The sequence below is a fragment of the Mangifera indica genome, chromosome 11 (genome assembly GCF_011075055.1).
Source record: "Mangifera indica cultivar Alphonso chromosome 11, CATAS_Mindica_2.1, whole genome shotgun sequence".
In the NCBI taxonomy this organism is placed as follows: domain Eukaryota; kingdom Viridiplantae; phylum Streptophyta; class Magnoliopsida; order Sapindales; family Anacardiaceae; genus Mangifera; species Mangifera indica.
In genome coordinates this window covers 304,633-319,413 of record NC_058147.1, presented here as the reverse complement: position 1 = coordinate 319,413, position 14,781 = coordinate 304,633, and the positions used below count along the sequence as shown (strand labels likewise).

Genomic DNA, 14,781 nt, shown 5'->3' with positions numbered 1-14,781 from the left:
GGTAGAGTATACATTAAAGGTGACTATGCATTAAAGAACATTGATGCGGATATAGAGTTGGATTTTATTTGAATTGCTCAAGGGATTGAATCAAACTATTTAACTTTAATTCAAAGATTCGATTTGTTTATGTAAAATAACTAAGTTTGAATTAATTTAGAACAAGTTCGACAAAGTGACTAATTTCGAATTTTAATTTGTCGATCTCTAACCAATTTATTTTTCATTTATTTAAAATTAAGTTAAACTTAAATTGATCATTATTCAGACTCAGTTTGAATCAAATCAATTCTTAATTTTGAACCCAAATGATTCACTTTTGTGAACATATTGTATTGTTTTCAACAAGATATTGGAAACATGAAAATGAGTGATATTCATCTAAGATTGGATTTAAACCTAACTAGTTTCGCTTGATTTTAGTGAAGTTTGAACTAAAGCTTTAATTTGATAACTTGACTCAAATTTTTCTCTAGTAATATTATTTATTATATTAATGATTCTATTTATTTTATCGATAGTATTATTTATCATACTAATAATACTATTTATCTTATAAAAAACCCTCAAAAGACATCTCTACCATCTCGAACAAACTTGTGCTTGTTATTTTGGATTCGATTTTAGCTCAACCTCCATGTTTGGGCTTGACTTCTTTTGAATCATGTCCTATATTCATCAATTAATGAAACAAAGCAATTTTATATGTTGATTTATTGTAAGATTGAATTTAAATTGGTTCGAATACCAATATTTAGGTCAACTCAAACTCCATTTATCTTGCAAAAACGAGTTGAATTTTTAATTCAAACTTGACACATTTAATCTAAATTTAAATTCAAATTTGAACAATTCCAACCCTAAAACTTCAAATAGAACAGGAGTGTTAAATATGAAAACGTGTTTGATTCTTCAATCGGTAATTAATTATAATTCAATAACAATTAAAGGGTTTTTTTTTGTTTTTGTTTTCGTTTTATGTGGACAATAATGTGTTTGCCCAGGATCTTTGCTTTTACTCTTGGATTTCCACATAGAAATACAGCACAGATAAGGTCTTATATAAGAAATCATTCAACTAGGTCCCGAAATTTATTTCAACAAAAGCATGAGCAGTTTTGCCTTTATTGGGATGAACGAAGCTTATAGTCTTACAGATTGGAACAATCAACTTTCTGGGAAAGCATGAAACATGTTGTGGAGAGCCAGCCAAACGAGCTCAGCTTCCATGGCTTTAAGGAATATTGGATAAACTCCCGGCAATGTCGATTACAAAGCGGTATCTGACATCGTTTCTTGCAAGGCGATCAAGGGCTTCGTTAATTTGGTCTGGTTTTATGACTTCAATGTTGCATGTGATGTTGTATTTGCCACACAGATCCATCATCTCCTGTGTCTCTTTAATTCCCCCTATTATGCTACCCTTCACAGTTCTCTTGCCTGCAAAGGAATAAGCAACATTTGTTTAATTCAATAGACATTAACTCATTAACTGTGTAAATTGGATTGGTTCAATCCGGTCCAAATCTGAATAAGAGTCCGTTAGAGATCGATTTAATCTAAAAGAAGCTCAAGATCAATTCAAGGAATGAGGAGGATTAATAGTGATTTACCGAAAATCAAGGGAAAAGCAGGAAGTTCAACGGGCTTGTCGGGTGCACCCACAAACGATAATGTTCCATTCACCTTGAGCAATTCTAAGATTGGGCCAAGAGAGTGCTTCGCCGCAACTGTGTCCAGTATAAAATCCAGGGTTCTCCTGCCTGCCTGTCATCCACATTCAGTCAACAAGCCATCAGCTTAACATTATTTAAATTTCTAGGCCCCCACAGTTCTGATTTATAGGTATTTTTTAAATGCATGCTGTGTGTTTGTGTGTGATGTCTCTTGAATAAAATATCAGAGAATTTGATCAAGGACATTTTATCATTTTAATAATATTATTTATTTTATGTATAACTCTTCTGTAACACTATATTCTAGCTTAAACATTATGATTTCAATCATAAATTCATATTTATAATGACAAGAGGTAATGAGCAAATTGACCTTCATTTGTTCTTCATTGGTGCTGATGATGAAGTCATCTGCATCCAAAAGGTCTCTAGCTTCTTTTTCCTTTGATGGAGATGTGCTGATGACTGTTACATGATGACCAAATGCCTTCCCAAATTTGATTGCCACATGTCCAAGACCCCCAAGACCAACCACTCCGATCTTCTTCCCCGGTGACTCTATCAAATTGCTGTCTTTCAAAGGAGTGAACACTGTTATTCCCGCACACAAGAGTGGCGCTACAGAAGCCATTGACAAATTCTCTGGTAGGTGCACCACGTACCTTCATGTCGAATGCCACAACGAAAGAAATAAAATAAGGCTGCACCAAGGCTGGTTCAATATTTAATTGATGCAGATGAAAAGAGTTACTGGACAGACTTGCATTTGCATGGAAATTATAACTTATCTGCAATCGAATCAATACATTTGATTTTATACGATCACATGCGAAATTTTTTAGTCCAAAAATCTTGAAAGGTTGCTTGTTTTGACGCATATGGGTGCTTGCATCTAGTGGTTGAATTCCATCTAAACTCATTGACTCGGAATTTGAGATCACATTGAAAAAATCGACTGGGCTCAATTTCATAAAACAAACTAAGTTAAAGTTATTTGAACATACCAGTTCAAACAAGTTTAAATTGAATTTGAAATAAAATTATTTTCAAATTGAGTTTGAGTCTCAATTTTTGTATCACAAACTAATTCTTTTAAATTTAAACTATCTCAAACTTCACCTTGTTTAGGTTCAACACATATCAAATCAAGTTCTATGTATTGGCATCTATAGCTAATTTAAAGAAGGTAAGTTTCAAAGGTCCGGGAATCTTCAACATATCAATTTTCTTTCTAGGTCTATATGTAATTTTCAAAGGTAAGTCAAGAACAACCAGCTGATGATGGTTCTTACTAGGTCTATATTTAATATATAAGTAGTAGGCTCGCCAAAGTTCCAATAAAAACTACCTGGAGAAAGTTTAAGATGGAAGAGTTTGAGATTTAAATTCAGTTAAAAAAATAATTTGAGTTTATTTAAAATCAAATATTTGGATATACTCAAACTCAATTTATTTTGCAAAAATTAACCCAATTCTTAAGTCGAATGAGGCTTGGAAAAAATCCAACCTTAATCGGTAGTCATAATAGAAGGTTACCTGTGATCTGCGACCAATATTTCAGAGTAGCCGCCATAAGTGATACTGCCATCCCAGAAGATGCCATTATACACGAATTGGAGCTGATCACAGTAGTTCTCTTGCGAGCTTTTGCAGAACTCACACTTCAAACAAGATGCTGCCAAGCATCCAACCCCCACCTTATCTCCTACCTTGAAATTCTTTACGTTGCTTCCAACCTTCGTAACCACCCCAGTAATTTCATGCCTGCAGGAAACAACCAACTCAATCCGCCATTAATGAAGAAGATTAAATAACGAAGAAAAGGAATGGTTTTAATGTTATGGGTGGCTTGTAGATTTTACCCAGGAACAACAGGATACATGGTGATGCCCCAGTCGTTTCTCACATGATGAAGATCGGTATGGCAGATCCCACAATACATAATCTTTATGGTCACATCTTCGACGCCGTTCTCTCTGATTATTACATATAAAAAACAAAAAACTCAATTTATATGAGGATTAAAACTGAAGTTCTGATACATACATATATGTGACGTGATGTCCGTATACCTTCGCTTGAATGTGTAAGGTGTAATCTTGCCGGACGAATCATGAGCAGCCCAGCCAGCCACCGTCTGGGTATGGTTCGGAGTTGTTTGAGCCATGATAAAGAGACAGAGCTAGTTGAGAACGATAAAGCTGAAAGAGTTGGAGCCTTTTTGCAAGATAAAAGGCATGGATATGCAACGGCCTTATATTTAATACGGCGAACAACTTTTCGAGTGTGGAGTCAGAATATTTAAATGGTTTGATAATTGAAAGAAACCTGAAAAGTTTTTGCAATTACTCTCAACATTGACCAGACGACTTGGAAATCGGTTGGGTCCTCATGATTAGCCACCCTCCCTAACTGTAGTATTAATGAAATATTAACCGATCCAACAAATATTGGACTCTGATGTGTGAAAACAAGGCTGGGCCGGATTGGATGTGGATCAAACCCAAATGATACAAATTTTATCCTTCTTCGAAACTAGAAGATGTAATTGAAGATGGGTGAAGATGAAATCCAATTTAAAAATTATTTAATTTTGAAATATTAGTTAATTTAAATTTAAATATTCAAATCAATTTAAATTTTACTCATTCACAAATATGAGAATAATTTTTTATTTAAATTTGACTTATTTGATCCAAATTATAATTCAAAATTGAGTAATCCATTCAAAAAATTCATTCCACCTTGTTTATTTAATATATATATATATATAAAATTTATGGACAAGTCAACAAAGAGTCAATGGAAAGTTCAGAGGCAAAAACCCCAAAGCCCAAGATAATTAAGGTTGGACTGTAATGTAAGGAAGCTCAAATAAAGTACAAATTGAGATTAAATTTGGTTTGAATTTAAAATTGGTTTAAAATTAATGAGTTGAATTTAAAATTTAATTAAAAAATAATTATATTTTAAATTTAATTAAAAAATAATTATATTTAAATTTAATTTAAAATCGCTTTAAATTTCACTTGTTTATAAAAAAAGGAATTAAATCTTCAAATCCGATTAGGATTTGAATAACCCTAATTGAATCTAACCTAAACATTGTAATGTGATCTATTGACGCAATGGTTGACTTCCACAACATCTCTACAGTTTGATTGTTGATGGAATGGAATATTATGAACCCACACCACACAAACCTCATTTTTTTATCTTGACCATGACCCTTAAAACAATTGCGTCATGTCTTACGTTCAATTTTACTCTTCATATATTATAAATATAAAAAAGGACGATTATTTTTGTAATTTTATACGTTTCCAGGACAAAACCTGTAGTTTCCTAGTTGCTGAAAGCGAAGAGGGGAAACACAGAGACGGAGCGGAAGGAGAAACTAAGAAAGAGAGATTTTGCGTTTTCCTTGACGGCGGTTGACGGTGGGACGGTGTTTTTCTTGAGGAATTGGATCCGTTTCTTATTTTTTTACCCTAATATTTCTCTTGTTCTTTAGTAGGTTAATTAATTATTATTTATTAATTAATTAACCAATTAAAATATAGTTTTATGAATGTGTTCTGTTCTACGATTAAAGTCTTGAGATTTTGTTTATAACCTAAAAAACCCTACTTTGTATGGCTATGACGGCTGAATCTACTTCTTCCAATCATCACTCTCCACGTGCCTCTGGATTCTCCCGTGACGGCCTTTCTAACCCTCAATTACGGCGAAACAATTTGTCCTCGCCGTGGGTTCAGGTTGTTCGAGGCGAGTCGGAATCAGTTTCAGAGGCTGTTGTTCAACATTCTCCCTCATCGCCAACACCACCACCGCCACCGCCGTCGCTGACTTCTATATCTGAGTCAACCGATAAGTTGTCTTCTTCGACGGTGGCTTCAGTTTCATCTACTCCGCCGCCGGATAATTCTATGGCTACTGAGAACTTGGATGCTAATAACAGCAGCAATGCGGCTCTCCCCAAGAAGCAGGCGTGGAACACGCCACCAAACGGTGTCCTTGAGGTTGGTCTTGTCATGGGAGCTGGTTCGTGGCCCGCCTTATCTGAATCAACTAAACCGTCCCCAAAATCATCATTAGCAGACTCCTCTTCTTCAAAATCCCTTTCCGATGGATCAGTTTCTAATAATCAGGTTCTGTTTTGTTTGGTTTCCAAAAAAATACATAAATAAAACCTACTCCGAATTTTATTTTTCAAAATTTTCTTATACGTTGAACTAACCTAATTAGGGTTTTTCTAATCTGTAATCAGCTTTGGATAATTCAATTTCTTTCAAGAACTGTGCAAATAACAATGATTCGCCATAGTTTGTAACATTGATTTGGACCCTTTTTTATCGTCCCCATGAATGATATTGTGTTTATAACAGGTGCCTGTAATCTCAAATTTATCTTCGAAGATCACTAATCCTAATGCAAGCCCTAGTTCGAACACAAATCGCACAATGGCAGCTCGACAAAGGTTGAGGCGCGGTGGTGGTCCAATCAGCTCTGGTGGTGGCCCAGCACAGACTGGTTTCACTCGGTCTCCTCAGCCACCTCCACCATTGCCACAAGCATTCCCCAATGCAATGTCTCCAAATGGTGTTGGTAATCTTTTGCAGGCGCATCCAGATCCTTCTCCAGTAGAGCCTTCATATAGAGGCAATAACTGGGAAACCAGACAGGCAGGAGGATTTGTGTCTCAGTCGCATTCTGTGAATGCGCACCGCAGTTCTTCACGGAGAGGTAACTATGGACCGCGGGGAGATGGAACTTACCATAACAATTATGGGGCTAGACGGGAGCAAGACCGTGGAAATTATGCAAATGCCAGAGATGTTTATATGCAGCAACATAGAGGTCCTCCGAGGGGCTTTGTAAGGCCTCCGCCACTCAGTGCTGGCACATTTGTGGTACCTCAACCTATTAGACCTTTTGTAAACCCTTATGGGTTTCCTGGTAAGCTTACTTTTTCTGAGGAATTTGTGCTTTTGGTTTGTATGATGTAAGTGTTGAAATATAACATTTTATTCTTTCAGATTTCATATATCTCCCTACACATATGGAGCACTTTAGGCCATTCATGACTGCACCAGTGCTTATGCCTGTTGCAGAACCTCCATTGCAGGCTATGTTAGTCCATCAGATTGATTACTATTTTAGGTATTTTAATATTTTGGTTTTCTTTGCAATGCTGAGGTGGCTTTAGTAATTCAGTTCTACTCCTCTGATATGTTGAAAATACAACTGCAATTTCCCTATTTGTTGTTTGTTGTAGCGATGAGAACTTGGCAAAAGATGAATTTTTGAAGTCCAACATGGATGATCAGGGATGGGTACCCATTACTTTAATTGCGAGCTTTCCTCGAGTAAGTTATTGTAGTCAAATAAATAATTTTCTAGTTCTCTTTGATACCCATGATTATATATCTTGTTACTTAAATAATCAACCTTCTGTGACCTTATGTGTATATATCAAATTGTTCACATTGAGCGACTCAGCTTTTTAGTATCAAGACTGGACTTCATCTGTGAAGTTGATGTTGGCTAGCATGTTCATTGACGGGTTGGCTTCGCTAATACTCTCTTTGTTTTCTTTAAACTTTCTGTCAATATCAAGTTTATGTGAGGCCAAAATTCTGGTTTTTATTTGGATATTCATAACCCTTTATAAGTTTTCTATTGCTCTGAAGCTGTTGAAGGAGGCCATAATAGGATTCTGCTTATGTATTATTTTAGCTCCTGGAGTTCCTATCTACATCTTCAATTTGTCTATGTTAACTGGTTCTGGGAGCACAAGTTGTACTTCTGTGGAAAATCTTACATTACCAGACTGCCTGCTTGCTGCTGCTTTTTTTATCATAATTTTTCTTCTTCAGGGTGCTTTTATGCTGGAAGGTTTGGGAAACTGAATAGTTAGTAGTATGTTGTTGATTAAGGAAATTGTTGGGGAAATGGTTTGAGCTTTAGAGTGTTTTTGCTGTAAACTAGTATTAGGGGCATAAGGTTATTGGTTGAGATAGGAGTGGGAGATTGTGTTGTGATATTAGGCTGAAGCAGTAAGGCAACTGTAATAAAATTAAGATGGGAGGTTGTTGGACATCTAAGTTAGCCAACAAGGACCATTGACAAGGGTTATTCTGGAAATATGTATGAGCCTATATTTCCTGGTTTTAAAAACTACAAATACCCTTGAGATAGTAATTATTTAAGATATTTATGAGTTGAAGCAGGAAATCCAAACCTCACTGAACCACCCTTTCTTTAATTAGCAATTGTAGTTTAAACCTGTCAGTGCTTTCTGCTTCCATTTCCACTAGAATGCTTATTTTCATTGCATGATTTTAACAGTTTATGGCCTGCAGCCTGTAGTGTCAAGATTTGGATTCCTAGTTTGATAGTAATATATTGCTCAAACCTTTTAAAGTTCAAGACATTTCATATGAAATTAAAGTTCTCATGTGACAAAACACCTGTTCATTTTCTAAATGAGTAATTATAACTTTTTTTTTCTGCCTCTTCCTTGCTTTTGAAGTAAAATTACTGGGGAATTTCTTTAAGTATTGGTTATGTAATTGGTCTGTGTGAACATTATAAACATATCAGCAATTTGGGCCACTTTGATGCAATTTTACATTTCCGCATTTCTGATTCATCCAATTGTCAGTATTGGCTATTTCTACTTTTGCTACATAATTGGTATTCTTGATTTAATGGAGCACAATAATTTCTATTGGATGTGATTTAGCTAATGATAATAGTAAACAAATAAATGGGTCATTTCATGAATATGTGGACTTTTTGTTTATAAAACTTATCATAAATTTATTATTTTTTCCTTAATACAGAAACATCTCACCTGCAAGATATTATTTAGTGAGTATATTTCTAGATAAAATCAGTTGCTCTCTATTTTGTTTGATGTAAATGGGATGTTCTAGCTCTAAAACATATCAATTGGACCACCATAGATAGCGTTGGAATATGCTGTAATGTCTTGTTTGTCTGGCTATACTTACTGCCAGTTGTTATGCTTTTCTAATACATTTAAATTAAATTTCTTATTGCTAATTGGTTATGCTTTTCTATTACATTTCTTAATATTTTTGTCATAGTATTTTTCATTATTGGATATGTTTGAACAGATCAGGTTTTGCTGTATGGTTCTGTTTTTGCAGGTCAAGAATTTGACAAATAACATTCAGTTGATATTGGATTCCTTGAGAACTTCAATCGTTGTGGAAATAAATGTGAGTGATGTGTATTTGTTGTATATATCCATCTGAAGCATCAATGACTCTTTCAATTTGGTGTAAAGAGGCACAAAATGCCTTATTGGAACTGAATAACTTTACACCCAATGATTACCATATTTGTACTATTTTGCCTTGTATATTACTGCAGGAGGAAAAGGTGAGGAGACGTTATGACTGGATGAAGTATATTACTCCTTCCAGTCGGGTTCTCACTGAGTCAGGATTACCATCTCCAAGTGGATCTGGGTATGGAGCGTTCACAACTTCATTTCAGAAGATCACGTTGGAAGAAGAAGATAAAGTAAACCCTCACTCGGAGGATTTGCAGTTCTCTGAATCGGCTGGCCAGTCAAAACTCTGCAACGGGGATGGTCCTGAATTTACATTATCAAACCACAGCTGAATGTCAGCCCCCACCAGGTTTAAGTGCCAGTAATTTAAAGAGCAATTCCATATGATGGTGCGAGTTTTTGGAGGGGAGGAGGAACACGCTGCCTTGAAAGGTGGATGGACATATTTCTTTCTTTGTCACGATTCTCAAATTTTGGGGGAGTATATTGCTGAGACAGGTTGAGGGACTGGAAGAAATATATATAAACTATTTTTGGAATATAAAGGAAGAGAACAAAGTGAGACAAGTAGAGCTTAGGATCATTTACTGGGTTGAATTATGAGGTTATTGCGTTGTATAGTTTGACATTTTGGATGATTTTGTTATTATTAAAGGATTTCTTGTGGAATGGATAGTCATAGCATCCAAAAGAATTTCAGAGTTTTTACCTTGGACTAGGGGTGTTTTATGGAGAGCAATATTCCGTGCATTAATAATAAATACAAATACAAGTATAAACATATGTGATTCAATTATATGGTGGTATCTCAGAATTTGTGCTTATGTTTGTATGTATTTTTAGTGTATGAAGTATAATTATTTTATTAAAATATTTAGGTCCCTTTGGGAATATTATTAGTGGGACAACGGTAAGATCTCTTTTTATTAGTATAAGATAACTAGGTTGTATATAAAGAAATCACGAGATTGTCTTTTTGTTTTTAAATTATTTATATTAATTTGTATAAATAAATATTTTTATATTAAAATCGTATAAATAGTCATACTTCATACAGTAAAAATGCATACAAACATAAAAAAGAGCAATTATACCTGTTGAGTTTTTGTTTTTTTGGTATTATTATTTATTTTTATTGACATTATTATTTATGGTTAAACTCAAATGGAGATCGTTTTGGATTTGAATTAATATCAAATTATTTTTTATTCAAATTCGGCAATAATAAATAAAATATGTATAGTCCAAAAACGCTTAATTACAATTTCAAGTTTAAAGAAGCCAAATAAGACAGTAGCAGTATAACTAAAAACGTATGGAATCCTAGTTTAGAGAGTATTGGCAAATGGTACGTTTAGTGATGGTTGATGAATTAGTTTTGTCAGATGTCTTTAGCGAAGGAAGGGCACATGTATTAATACAATTAGCTGCGGAATGGGTGTAGTTGGTTGGCACTTGTGGTTCCAACAAGGGTTCAGAAGTTTAGATAGGGTGTTGCAGTTGGACAGGTTACCACTGTTTAAAACTGTTGTTAATGGAGGAGTGAAATGAATAAAGAAGTGGTAATCGATGAATTTTGCAGCAGGAGCAGAGCTGTGCCGAGTTGACAGCTGTATGCATTAACCATCAATTTGACAACACTTTCTGACTTTCAATTCAACATCATAATACTTGCATTTCTTGAAAATGTCGCACACGTTTGCATAAATCATATCGTATCAAATGCCACAAGGGATTTGTCTGTATGCCAAAAATCATATCACAGACGCACACTTCCCCTTTTTGACCTGCATTCTGGCTCCTTTCACCTTTCACATTCCAACCATTTCTTCAAAGGTTTAGAAATATGTTGCAGGAGGGTCTTTGCATTCAAAGAATGGCCTCTGGTGTTCACAAATAATTTCACTTGGAAGGACCGACCAGTATTTATTTTTATGAAGAAATGGATCATTTATACGGTCCTGGTTGTTTTTCTAAAGATTTATCTAAAAGATTTTTGGTGTGGTGAATGGGGTATATGACCAATGAGCAATAAGAGGAATTTAGCTGGTAAAACTTTAAAAAAGTAAGGATCTGTGTCAGTAAGAAATGGCAGATTTCAGTTCAGAGCGTGGCTTGGCTTGGCTGGGCTGGGGGAATCTCTTCGGCTGGAGCTTGCTGTTGCTGTCAAATTACAGACAGCCCCACATTTGTTTATCTGTGCAAGACAATTGTGTAGCTTCACTTGTATATTTGGATTCAGATTCAAAAACAATGAAATAAGCATGTTTATGTTTAATCTTAGATTCGAAGGGAATTTATTTGAGCTGATAATATTATCAGTGCCAGTCTATACTACTACTACTAGTAGTTGTAACAAGAAGAGAATAAAGGCAACATAATAAAAGAAAAACAAAGTTATTCTGAAAAGGCCAAAAAGTATAAACGGGTCTATTCAAGATAAGAAATTCTGTGTGGTCATCCTTACATAAGAATATGTGCCACCAGATCATACACCATATATAGTTTTTACAGTTGGACTTGGGTAGTATTTGTAGATTACAAAGAAATCGTCTTGACTCTGACTAGAAATAGAAAATGGGTAAACGTCTTCTTACGTAGGCTTGCTTGATTGGAATGTCCGTTTCTAAGTAAGGAACTCCACACATGTTCACGTTTTGAAATCATCCATCATTCCTTCCTTCCTTCCTACATTGGTAAAATGGTGCATGCTTTTGAATATGAATAATAAAATAAACAAAACAAAACAAAACTTTTGTCTCTTGATTTCTTTTCAATCACCCAACACAAAAGCATTGGGTGACTTGTAATTTTCCTTTATTAGATTTGATTTTTTTAATTTTCATTTATCCAAAATAAAGTTAGAGCAGAATTGAATTTTTTTTTTTTTTATATATATATTTTTTACAATAAAACTCAATCCACGTGCAATGGTTAATGTTAAGTAGTTAAATAGTCTTTAAGGGCTTGGGGCTTTGCTCTCTGCACCCTCACTCACTGGGGAGCAGAGCCCTTACCCATTAGTGGACAACGGGACCCTCAAGCCGTCAATTCACATAGAAGCTTATTTCATCAACAATTCTACTTTTTCTTCTTTTTCTCATATAATTCCCCTTTTTTTCAATTCAAAAAATCTTCTTCTTTATCAACTCATGCCAATAGAATAATAATCCGACCTTGATCTTGAACATTAGCCAGTCAACCTTTTTTTTTTTTAAAAAAAAAAAAAGGACTTAATGCAAGATTTTGAAAAGATTGCGCAAGAGAATACTCCAGCAGGGCCAAATTAATCTCTGGTAGGAAAAAGGTCATCAAAAGAAGTGTCTCTCAAATCCAATTTTGTAGATTCTCTTGCTTTTATTTAATTTTAACTCATTACTACAGCATACATACATAGTACATATCTGCATTAGACACGGCTTCCACACTAACCAGAACTAGAAGACTAAAATCTTCTCTCTTCCTTCCCTCCCCCTTTCCCATCCATGCCTGAGTTTCTTTCTCTCTTTCTTTTGCAGTGAACCATGTGGCCATCATCCAGTAGAAACAACAATAGCAGTACTTCACCTTCAAAATCAAAATCATCTTCCTCTACTTCCTCATCTCCAGCACCTTTCTCTCCATCATCTTCTTCTGCAACCAAAACGACCATGGAGGAAGTTTGGAGGGATATCAGTTTGTCTTCTCTAAATGACCACTCTAACTCAACCCTCACCAACACAAATAGCAACCACAACAACAACAACCAGCACTCAAACTATCCCAGTTTGATTCTTCAAGACTTCTTGGCCAGACCCTTCTTCAACAATGATCCACCGGCCAGAGCTAGAGGTCCCTCAGCTGAACCAACTTTTCCTTCTTTGAAGCCGCCTCTTGCCACCATGTTGAGCTTGAATTCTGGTTCTGGTTCAGATGTTCAGGGTATTGAACCCAGTGCTCCGGATCCTGGAAGGCCAAACCAACAGTTAAATGGTCATATGAATTTTGGTACTCGCTCTTTTGGTTGTTCTCACAACACTGTTTTGGATGCTATGGATTCTCCGACTGTGTTCCCTCCATATTGCAAGAAAAGGCTCTCGGAAAATGATGATTATTCTGACGATCGGCGACATAAACGCATGATCAAGAACAGAGAGTCAGCCGCTCGTTCTAGAGCTAGAAAACAGGAATCTTTCTGTCCCTTTTCACTCTCTTTGTCAATGTGTTTGTGTGTGAGTGATTAAATTTCTGAACTTGATAGCTGATTTAGTTGGCTGATATTCTCTGAGATCTCTGTGCAGGCCTACACAAATGAATTGGAACTTGAAGTTGCCCATTTGGTGGAAGAAAATGCCAAGCTGAAAAGGCAGCAAGAGAAGGTCAATGAATCAAAGTTTCCTCCTCCTTTTTGACATTTATTTTAGCACTATAAACAAATAGAGCTAAATACTTCAATTTCTTATCATATTTGCAGTTATTGGCAGCTTCTGCCCAGCTTCCAAAAAAGAACACACTCCATAGAACCTCAACTGCACCATTTTGAGAAGTAAGAATGCAGCATTTCTGTTTTAAGTTCTTTTTGCCTTTTTTAATCCCTTTGACTTAGGATATTTATCTATATATAAAATTACTTAAAATGTGTATAAAAGGTAAAGTGAGGGGCTGAGAGAGAGAGAGAGAGAGAGAGAGTTAGTATCTCTGATTTTTTTATGTGGTTTCCAATGGGGCTTCATCTTTGATATTTTTGTTAGAGATCTTCATCAAGCGGCTACAAAAGAAGGATACAGGTTAGGTTGATGATCCCAAGCTGCAAGACTAATGGCGGGAATTTTGGAACTATTTGTGTCTAAGCCTGCCTAGCTAGAATCCTTGTCTTTTTGCCTATGTTGTTTTTTCATGAGGTGCTGGTGAAGCAGCTGGTGCTGATGATATGAAAATATGATAATTTAGTGATGGAAAAAGCATTTGCTAGCCATTATGTTTGCCTCTGTAAAGTTGTGCAGTATAAAGATGGGACATGTATGGCAATGAATTTACGTCAACTTCTATCTTCTTCTTCTTCCTTTTCTTCTTCTTCCCCTTTATCTCTTTCTTTTTCATCTTATCTTATCTTATCTTCCTGATCCTGGTTCGTACTTGTCATCATTGACGGAGTAAACGGCTTTTTGTGGGTAAAATTTTAATAGAAAATTGGTTATAAATTGGTTTGCAAACCTGTTGGCAATGGGGAATTGGTGAGATATGGTCAATTTCCACAATAAGTTGAAAGATTGTAATTGAAGCTTAAATATAATGTCTCAAGAGAGGACAAAAGTTCAAATCAACTCATGTGTTGTGTAGATAGATTGGGATTGAATCAAGAATGAAATTTATGGCAATTGACTCTTGCTTGAATCGAATTGATCTAAAGCTTAAGTTTAAATTGAATTTAACCCTTCCATACATAAAATTCTGCCTCTTGGCAAGGCAACAAATCTCTCCCTGAGCGAGCGGCAATCATGGAGAAAGCTAGAGTCCAACACCCCGATCAGAAAAAAGGGTAGGACCGTTTGTGCAGGTGTATGCCTGTATTTTTCTTTCTTCTGTTTAAAAGCTACAAACAAAATTGGTAGTATTGCCTCTCAATTATGAGATCACTTTTTTCTTATTTCTTATGTTGAACCGATGTTCTGTTACATCTGGCATGTTGCGATTGCAGGGAGCATGTACTGTATATGATATATATATATATATATATATATATATATATATATATATATATATATTAATTATATATATATTAATTATGGTCGGAAATGA

The 14,781-nt window shown here is 35.3% G+C and overlaps 3 protein-coding genes across 4 annotated transcripts; 2 read left to right on the top strand and 1 right to left on the bottom strand.

Annotated features, from left to right (window-relative positions):
* Positions 1 to 995: 995 nt before the first annotated feature.
* Positions 996 to 3,953, bottom strand: LOC123229168 (probable cinnamyl alcohol dehydrogenase 6). The gene is made up of 6 exons (XM_044654805.1): positions 3,749 to 3,953; positions 3,539 to 3,652; positions 3,213 to 3,440; positions 2,050 to 2,338; positions 1,614 to 1,767; positions 996 to 1,440 (listed from the first exon to the last, which is right to left on the bottom strand). The coding sequence occupies exons 1-6, from the start codon at positions 3,841 to 3,843 to the stop codon at positions 1,235 to 1,237; spliced, it is 1,086 nt and encodes a 361-aa protein (XP_044510740.1). The 5' UTR covers positions 3,844 to 3,953; the 3' UTR covers positions 996 to 1,234.
* Positions 3,954 to 4,991: 1,038 nt separating this feature from the next.
* On the top strand, positions 4,992 to 9,697 carry LOC123229526 (la-related protein 1C-like). 2 transcript variants are annotated; one of them, XM_044655391.1, is made up of 6 exons: positions 4,993 to 5,827; positions 6,065 to 6,635; positions 6,716 to 6,839; positions 6,955 to 7,045; positions 8,855 to 8,926; positions 9,081 to 9,697. In XM_044655391.1, the coding sequence occupies exons 1-6, from the start codon at positions 5,312 to 5,314 to the stop codon at positions 9,333 to 9,335; spliced, it is 1,629 nt and encodes a 542-aa protein (XP_044511326.1). In that variant the 5' UTR covers positions 4,993 to 5,311; the 3' UTR covers positions 9,336 to 9,697. The 2 variants fall into 2 exon arrangements, with proteins under 2 accessions (XP_044511327.1, XP_044511326.1); XM_044655392.1 differs by lacking the exons at positions 8,855 to 8,926; positions 9,081 to 9,697 and adding an exon at positions 7,179 to 7,226 and having other exon boundaries at positions 4,992 to 5,827.
* Positions 9,698 to 12,306: 2,609 nt separating this feature from the next.
* Positions 12,307 to 14,024, top strand: LOC123229179 (protein FD). The gene is made up of 4 exons (XM_044654816.1): positions 12,307 to 13,169; positions 13,284 to 13,361; positions 13,457 to 13,528; positions 13,734 to 14,024. The coding sequence occupies exons 1-3, from the start codon at positions 12,528 to 12,530 to the stop codon at positions 13,523 to 13,525; spliced, it is 789 nt and encodes a 262-aa protein (XP_044510751.1). The 5' UTR covers positions 12,307 to 12,527; the 3' UTR covers positions 13,526 to 13,528; positions 13,734 to 14,024.
* The last annotated feature ends 757 nt before the right edge of the window (positions 14,025 to 14,781 follow it).